The following is a 9,506-nucleotide window of genomic DNA, read 5'->3' on the forward strand; positions in this document are numbered from 1 at the left end:
GACTTTCAATTCTCAAACATTGATTATTACCTCGAACTTAACTGCTGCCTATTTTTTTGGTCCATAATGTTATTCTGCAATTTGAGCAAGTCTATACATTTTTGTAATTTGTATCCGAAAACCCAGTTGAAAGTTGAAAATTTTGGACATAAATGTATGTGATCACAACCCATTAGATTCCGACTAATCTAGATTTGAACTAGATGACGCTCCATGGTTTGAAAGAAACTGAGACCTCTGGCTAAATTGGAAAAATAGAAAATCTCGTACAAGTCGATTTTTCACTTGGTGAACATTAGACCATATAATTCATTTCTGATTTTTAAAGACATGTGTGATGAATAAGAGTGCCAGGTGGTGGATATTTTTTTTTGTTGTTGTTGCACAGATTAAGCAAAGACAAATTATAAGCTGAACTTTTGTGTAACTTAAGAAATTGATGGATTTAAAAAAAGGGGGTTTTTAGAAAGATTTGTGAGAGTTTAATTGACTTTTTTTGTTGTGGGGAAGAATGGGGTGGTTTGGCTTGTGTGCTTGGGGTGCAAAGAGATGTCTTTTTCTAGTCTCTTTAAATAAATAAAATAAAATAAAAATTGATAAATTTTTCCAAGGTAAATTTGAGTGTGGCCCAAAAGTTTGAACTTTTTTTGATGTTTGGAATAGACTAGCCAATGTTAATAAAAGGGTTTAAAATCTTATAAAAATCTAAAGTATATGTTAAAAAAAAATGAAGCAAATATATGGTCAGGGAAATTTGTCTGGTTAACAAGTTAAAATGGTGGATAACATCTCAAAAGTGGACAATATAATGACCCACCACCACCACCAACATAACATAAACATAACATTATTGGTCCCTCAAAGTGCCTTTGATCAGTCACACCTCACACTTCATTATGTTGAGGAAGATTTCATTAACTTGAGGCAAGGCTGGGAATTATGTGTGCTTAAGGTTAATCTGCTATTATAAAGTGAAACAACATCGGTTAAAGTTTCATTAGCTTAATCAATATACTTTTGCTCCCTATCTTTTTCCTATTCCGCGCCTGTTGAAGAGTGAGGACTGAGGATCTATGACGAGTGTGTTAGGTACCTAACATGTTGCTGTTTAAAGTTTTTTTTCTTTTTTAATTCCGAGTTTGTATCTTGGACTATAGATTTTCGTAAGAGAAATGTACAGTTTGTGGTTAAGTGACGACGAAGATTCATGATGTAAAATGTAGAAAATTAGGTCAAGAGAACTTTGATTTGAAATCGCGACATGTTTGCTAGACAGTTTCTGAAGATGTTTAGGGATGAAGGGAGTAATTTTTTTTTTTTTTTAATTAATTATTCTCAATTGTATGGACAAAACTTTTCAATCAATTGAAAAATGGTCAGAATTGAACTTCTCACCAGCACATCCAAGAGGTTTTCTTATCCTAAACTAAGTTTCTAACCAAAACAAAGTAATAACAACAATTTATACACAATGAAACTATAGTCTAAATCTGTACATATTCAGTATCACCAAGTAAGTGAGGCTCAGTATCAGGAGACGGTGTAATAGAAGTATTAGTTGTAGAGGCAGCAGAAGAATTGTTAGAACTCAGATGAAAATCAATCTGTAGCCTCTTGTACAATGCAAACACATCAATTGTTTTGCCCTTAGCCTCTTCTTCTTTCAGCTCTCTCAGCGGAATAGCGGCTAAAAACCTCTTCATGTACTCCCTACAACACTCCTTTCCTCTACAAATCACCATATCTTCGCCTTTCTCCTCCTTTTCCTCATCGTTCTTCTCAAGCATTAATGTTGAATCATCAAATTTTAGGACATATGCTTGGTTGCACCCTTCATAAAGCCGCTCTCCTAGGGAGTCAATGATGTAGTTCGCGTTAGCCTCAACCTTTAGTATAAAGAAATGTTCGTTCCATCTCACAATATAGACTCTTGGCTCTAACTCATGTACGTCTGTATTGATTTCTTTCCAAATTTCATCGAAGGAAGCAGCGTCTTTTAAGTGGTCGAACTCCTCAGGATGGAAGAACCCAAATCGAGAATTGTTCCAAAGGACAGCAAGGGGTCGGAGTTCAGCGCTTATAATGGTTTCAAGATCAAAATGGCGGTCAGGGTTGTTTGACTCGTCATTGCAAAGCTTTCTCCACTCTAAGGAGCCCTCAGTGATGAGGCGATCGAACTCTGGTCCTGTCAACGACATGACTCTGTTGAGTTGGAGCCAGTGGGCGATGATTGCCACAATTGCAGCGCATGCACTCTCCCCTGCTGCCTTCTCACTTCGTTGGTCAAACGAGGCGAAAAATGCACTGGCTTTGAGCTTTGTTTTCCCATCTCTGCTCACCAATTCCCTTTCTTCCCAACTGCTAGGATTACAAGACTTCTCAGCATCAGCATCCTGTAAAATGATGTGCATAGATAAGTTTATAAATTGCTCATGTAATTGCAAAATAATTTCATTGTAGCTTTATTGACTCAAAAAGTTTAAATTGTTATTGCATCAAAGAATCCACATCAATATGCCACACAATAGCAAAGTTTTTTTTTTTATAAGCAAAATTGGCCGTAATACCCTGAAATATGGCTTAGGTGCACTGAGCACCCTAAACTTTGTGTAGTAGCTAAAACACCGCCAACTATGGTGTTAGGTGCATTGTGTGCCTTAAATATATATATATTTTTTTTATAACGTGCACGTAAAGGACTGATAAAGAATTATGAGATATAAAGGAGGAAAAAATCTAGGTCGTTTTGAATTGACCATTCGCTAAGGCTAATGGAGTTCGATGGTCTCACATCAAAGATGGTGGTATAACATACACTAATGTGGAAGGATGTCTATATAAAGACTATGATTCCAAATGTTCAAAAACATGATGTAGTATAAATTATTGCATATCCATGGAATTATGAACCCTACACTCCACTCAAAGGAAGATAAACATCAAAATAATTAACAAAGAAAAAAGGAAATGTGGGATCCATAAATGACCCCATAACCTTAAAAAAGAGGAAGCATGAATCTCCCTAAAAACTGGATTGTTTTGCCAACCTTTGTGTTCATTGACATATTATGCTATGCCCTTTTACAAAAACAAAATTTGTGGGACTCATCTACATTGATGTTTGTGTGTTTTTAAGCATAGATGGGGCCCTCTTTATTAGCATTTTCACTCTTGTTGTGTGCACTTTGATTATTAAGGCCCTACTTAATGTCTTTGAAAGACTCCTTAAGTCCTCATTAGGTTTATTTTTAGGAGGAAGACATTTTCCTAAAAATGGACTAATAATTATTAAAAGGTAGATTAGTTTTTCTTGTTGTAGATATAATGATTAATGACATGTACTACATATTGACAATATTGTTGCTACCAAATTAAACCTTATTTTTCAAATTTTGTGCATGTGATAAATTAAAATCTTTCATTCGAAAAAAATTCTCATCATATGCTAAACTTTGACTATTAATCTTTCTAAATTAAACTATATCAACTAATCGTATATCCTGTTGTATACATATACTCTACTCTTTTTACTCCTGTGTAGAAACATAAGATCGAAATGCATATAAATCAAGGTTCGTTGTATTATATGAAACATAGCTTAAGCAAAGGTATACATACCACAATAGATTCAGCCTTGGGATCAACTTTCTTCATGGATTTTCTTCTCTTCCATTTCCAAAACCCTCCTTTCTTCACCAAGTCCAACTGAGTCTCCGAGCTCATCGAGCTCTTTGACTCAGTCATCGAATTGTTTGACTCATCGCCGCTTTTGCTGCTGGATGCTACAACCACATACTCACTCTCGGAGTTGAATGTAGTAGCTAAAGACTCTCCCGAGTTCTTCAAACTAAGTTGCTTCCCAAATAGCCTAGGCTTGTTTTTCTTAGCCTTCTCTTGTGTTAATGAAGCCCCTTGACTATTGAATCTCCTTAGCAAACTCGCTTGGTCACTCGAGTTTTGTACGATTCCGAACGAGTCGTGAGATAATGTGCGCGAGTGTGAGGTGTTTTTCATCTCTATCAAGCTCACAACTACCTGCATTAGTGCAATATTGCATTTTTAAGGTTAGTTTTGGCTTAGGAGAACTCATCATTTTTCCTCGTACTCTTTCTTAATATTCCGTAGCAATATTTTTATGTTCATGAATGTATGATTTCAATCATTAATATTTTTAGTTAATGTTGTAGTAATTACATCTACTTATAACTAGGGTGTACACAAACTGGCCCAGACCTGAAAACGACTTGAACTAGACTTGTTTGGACCGGATCGGACCTGAAAACCGACCTGAACCGGTCTTTAACAACCCATGATTCCGGGTTTCAGGTCCGGGTCGGACCTGAAACTGTATAAATGCTTTTTTTTATTTTAATTTAGCAGGTCCAAACAGGTCCCAACAGGTCTATATCAGGTCTAAACAGGTCCATATCAGGTCTAAACAGATCCGACAAGTTTTTTATATACAAAAATAAAAAAAAGGAACAAATTAATAATCAGGTCTATTCAGGTCCAAACCCGGACCGACCTGATTTTTCAGGTCTGGACCGGAACCGGACCTATTGATTCAGGTCTGGTCTAGTTTGGACCAATGTACTGTACAACCCTACTTATAACACATTCAATGATATAACCTTAAATCGAAATTTATCAATTTTTCTAAAAGCAACTTGTATTTATAAGTAGTTAGTCATAATTATCTGATCAAATATTCTAAACTTCACTACTTCATTTTTTAGTTAAGACATTGTAACAACCGAAAACAATTTAAAAAATAGTCTAGACAATGACCTTACCAATTAAAATAAGGTTATGTATGACATTTTCACATTATAATTAAAAAAAAAAAAAAAAAAAAAACCGTACGTACATAGTTTGACAAGTACTTGTATATGACAAATTTCAATGTACTTTGATGAGTAAAGTCAACCTTTAAAAATAATTAAATAAATTGAGGTAGAACAATAATAATTCTATGTTCTGCCTTTTTCTCTTGCTCAAGAGACGTGTAACTTTTTGGTTTAATTTTAGTCGTTTAATCATCTTGGTTTCTAGACAAGGATTATAAAACTATAATGTTAATTTTGTATTTGACTCACTAACAAAATGATGATTACTTAATCAAATTGGCCTTATTAAAGTATTTTTATTCGATTAATAGCACAAGGATATACTCCGAATTATATTCATACGAATAAAACAAACACATTGGTATCACAATATATTATAAGTTTATAACAAAGTTTGACAAGAAAGTTATATAATAACTTAGGGCAGAAGATGTTGATTGAGTACAAAGAATTCGTCAATTGAGGTTGGCTTATTGCAATGGAAATCATTGACCAGACAACTATGATCACATGAAATTATACTAAATCTTAAATATTGGTCTACTATACAGAATCTATGCTAACCTTTTCCTTCATTCTTGTCTTTCTTATGTTTTTTTTGGGTTGAATTCCTTTTTTATCAAGTCTTTTCTATACATATAAGAAAAATGAAAAGTTCGCAAAAATAATCTTAACAGTACTCATAAGATTCTGATTTCACTTTAAGTTAACGTTTACTAGCTCTATCTGTATTCAGTTGTCACATTATTAATTTTAGACAAAACGAGCATATGAGCATTCGATTCTCTAACTTTTACATGTCTAAGCCATTTCTAGCAAAATAAAGTGTATAATTAGTAATTATTAATACTTTGTATGATAAAAGGCAAACTAAGAAAAATGATAATAATGTTGCTTACTTGAAGAGAAGGTTCCATGGAAACTCCATCCAATTCTAAAGAAATGGGTAAATTTTGCTGAATTTGCGCCTCCTTATTAGAAGCTAATTCTCCTAAATTTAATTTTGTCTTCCCTATTACTTGCATTTTACCACTTGATGATGTTAGTGATGATGACGTTTCTTCACTCTTCCCCTGTAAAATTAGCCAAGGTAATATAATTATAAATTATACCATTCAACATTCATAATTACGCCAAATTAATACAACAATAAAATTGAATTTAATTTATCAAAATACGAAGTACAAAGTACATGCTACGATGCTTTTTAAACACGGGAAAGTATTTTAAAATAAAAATAAAATCTTAGAAAATATTTCCAACTAAATTGGGGGAAAAAACAAACAAACAAATCCACAAAAATGATTCCACCCCTTAACCCCTTTTTCTCAAATCAAGATGAATCCAATTTTATATGTGCATACATATAAACATGCTTATAAAGCAGTTGAGCGAAAGAGTAAAATTATTGGTAAATATATTGCGACAAAACTAGTATACAACGAGTGTATTCTATACAAACCTAAGTAACCCTGAAAATGTAAACGCCTAAACTCACCAAATTAATCAAATAAAATGATCGTAACACATGAAACTGTCAAATAATTAATTATGTTCATTAAAAAAACAGAGCAACTCATAAACTTACCGAAAGTATGTGGAATGAAACAATCCAAGGAGCAAATGAAGTGGGTTCCTTAGAATTGATTGAAAAACTGCAAATATGATCGAATTCATTGCTCCATTCAATGGGTTCACCTAATTTCAGAAGCTCAATTTCATTGGAAAATTCAGTTCGATTTTGATGAGATTTCTTGTATAATGAAGAAAATCCAGACTTTTGAGCTCCTTCCCAAATCACTTCAATTGCCATTTTTACTCTTTCTTTTTCTAAAATTGGTAATCCTTCAAGCTTAAGTCCCTTCAATTTTACTTGGAATTTCTTTGTTGTTGATCCTTTTCCTGACCAAATTGCCATCTTTTCAATCCAAATTGTACTAATATAGAGGAAGAAAAACAGAGGAAAATGCTCTGTTTTTTTGTTTTTGTTTTATTTTTGGGTAGAAAATGGTGTAATCTATCAATCTATGCAAAGAAAGATTGAGTCTTTATGTACTATTTTTTTTTTTGGGAAAAATGTTGGAATTGGAAAAATTAAAGAAGAAAATTTGAGAAATGATGATGAAAATGGTTGATTAGTGAAGAAGTTTGTGGAGAATTAAAAAAGATGAATGAAGAAAAAAGATTATGAATTTGGGGGTGGGATTTAGTCTAAGAAAGCTATTTATATTTATTACATTCTCATGTCATTAGGTTGAATAGTTTTAGAGGGAAAAGGGACTTGTTTACTTGGTAACGGCCCTAAGGAAAACAACTCGTGAAACCAAAGTTTTTATTTTTATTTTTTTTATTTGGGTCTTCTCAACCATCATTTTCTTTTCTTTTTGTTCTTTTTTTTGTCCTTTTTTTTTCCCTTAGGATAAGAGTTGGATTTAGTAATTACCATATAAAATAACATACTATTCTATCATACAATTATAGCGTATTGGAGCACTTTTGTCGACCATATTTTATGTATAGACACTTGTATATATGATACAGAAATATGTGGTATTTTGCCCCATTATTAATACTCCTTTAATAAGGTACAAGTATTGTACGGTGAAGATCTTCCATTTGTGCAAGTTGAAGGTTGGTGTTGGAAGATTATATTAAAATATATTATACAATTAGGTGTCCTAAAATATTGTTTACTAAAGTACACATACTCCATATTATTTCATATATATCAAGGTTATCAACATGAAATATATCAAATACGAGATAATTTCCCTAATATTCTAACAATGCACTTTGCATAATATATCTATTTGTACAAGTGTATCCATGTTTCAACTATTTTAGCTTATTATATGTAGGTTTGTGAGGTTAGGGTTACGTATTTCATTACGAGTATTATAGTACTAAATATTATAATTATTCAGTATTCCATAAAATAATAATACAATGATGTGGCACGTGGGGAAGTAAATTGACAGGTAGGATGGCGGGAACCAAGAAAGGTACGTGGAATACGCGTAAGCAAAAAGAACAAAGAGAAAGAACAAGTCGGATAAACTCGCTTCACCAAACCAATCATCTTCTTCTTTTAAAAGAAAAAGGGCATTTTATATCAGATGTCATCTAGAATCTAACATGCTGGTGATTCTTCACCAAGTAACAGCCACCTTATCCTTTGCCACGTAAGGATGATTGGTGACTTTCACGGAAAGTTGTCTCACAATTGGGTACGTAATCACTAACGCGTAACTATGCTTTTATATTTCCTTTTTTGTGCTTAATCTATATTGATCTTCTTCTTTATGACTTACTAATTTTAGGAATTTTATTAATTATAAATCTAGAATATTTTCCCAAATGGCCAAATTTGATAGTTAGACTTCACCCAACACCCAAATCTACCTACAAATTAGTTTCATGTTTACTTCGGCCACATTTTATTTGCATAAATACGTCTCAAATTATTTTTTTTTTCCCCTTAAAAAAACAAAGGTATCCAATTTTTAAGGTTAGGATTTCATGAAGATATAATTTATTTCCTTTGGAATGACCAACCATGTGGCAATTCGTACTATGATTATGAGTTGTGATGAGGAATCATCAATAGAATTGTACATAACATTTTGACATTTACACAAACAATTTCGTTTAATAATGAACAAAAGAAGCTATAATCTTCAAGTAAGCCAATAAATTTTTTCCTCTAAATTGTCCAAAGTAACAAACAAACACCAATATATAAGCACTAAATTACCAATTTGAATGATAAATTGATGTGTTGTATTCAATAGAGGTTACAATAGTAATTTTATGAGTGATTCCTAATGTATAAAAGTTGAGTCATCTTCTCATCACATACATCTCTATCTTTCTCTATCCATTCAACACTCACAAACAAATTTAAACCTCATTTGTTACACATAATATGAGACAGAGGTTGTAAAAAAAAAAAACAAAAAACAAAAACAAAAACGGATGAGCCCCATGTAATTATTCCACTTTGATGGGGTTAAAAAAAAAAATCGGTTTAATTTTAGAGGTGCTATATTAATTTAGCCCAATCCAAAAGCTTTAGGGGAAGAAGATTTTGAATAGAATAATAAACTCCACTAAGGCAAGCCTGTTTGCGTTTTGGCCCAAATCCTAATACCTTGTTTGAGGTGGGCTCTAACCCAACGTACCACTCATGAGCTGATCCATGCATATAAAGTGATTTAGTTTATGGTCTAACCTTTTTAGATTTACTTAAAAAGAATGGATATTAAGCAGTATTTTTTTAAAAAAAATATACTACCTCCGTTAATGGTTATCTGCAACTTTAGAATTTTTTATATCTCTCAAATAATACCCCAAAGTTGCAGATAACCATTAACAGAGATAGTATAAAGACATTGCTAATTGACACAGTGAAGCATGAATAAAAAAGAAATACTCGTGCCACTATTTGGAGAATCAGGTCAACTAACGAAATTCAAAAAGGTTTCTTCTCTTTAAGGGTAGTTGTGTTCAAATAACTAGGTTAATTGACATCCATCAATTAGAGAGTATATGCTCTAAACTTTATCATACGCCTTAGCTCATTTAGTTTTTAGATTAATTTCATACAAAGTAATACAAATTCTTACATACATGTACACCCATGTGTCCCTACAATTATGT

General features: G+C 32.6%; 1 protein-coding gene across 1 annotated transcript; it reads right to left on the minus strand.

The window, feature by feature from the left end:
* Nucleotides 1-1,295: 1,295 nt before the first annotated feature.
* LOC145556787 (uncharacterized) lies at nt 1,296-7,215 on the minus strand. Its single transcript, XM_081618437.1, has 4 exons — nt 6,436-7,215; nt 5,747-5,920; nt 3,619-4,035; nt 1,296-2,393 (listed from the first exon to the last, which is right to left on the minus strand). Exons 1-4 carry the CDS (start codon nt 6,763-6,765, stop codon nt 1,485-1,487), a joined length of 1,830 nt encoding a protein of 609 aa, XP_081474563.1. The 5' UTR covers nt 6,766-7,215; the 3' UTR covers nt 1,296-1,484.
* Nucleotides 7,216-9,506: the final 2,291 nt, after the last annotated feature.

The sequence above is a fragment of the Chenopodium album genome, chromosome 8 (assembly GCF_948465745.1).
Source record: "Chenopodium album chromosome 8, dcCheAlbu1.1, whole genome shotgun sequence".
Taxonomy (NCBI): domain Eukaryota; kingdom Viridiplantae; phylum Streptophyta; class Magnoliopsida; order Caryophyllales; family Amaranthaceae; genus Chenopodium; species Chenopodium album.

Bases quoted from the DNA above. Each gene is read 5' to 3' on its own strand.
- LOC145556787 (XM_081618437.1), bottom strand. From the start codon at position 6,765: ATGGCAATTTGGTCAGGAAAAGGATCAACAACAAAGAAATTCCAAGTA. The intron at 4,036-5,746 runs GTAAGCAACATT...GCACTAATGCAG, and splicing joins CCATGGAACCTTCTCTTCAA to GTAGTTGTGAGCTTGATAGA. The intron at 2,394-3,618 runs GTATGTATACCT...ATCATTTTACAG, and splicing joins CCAAGGCTGAATCTATTGTG to GATGCTGATGCTGAGAAGTC.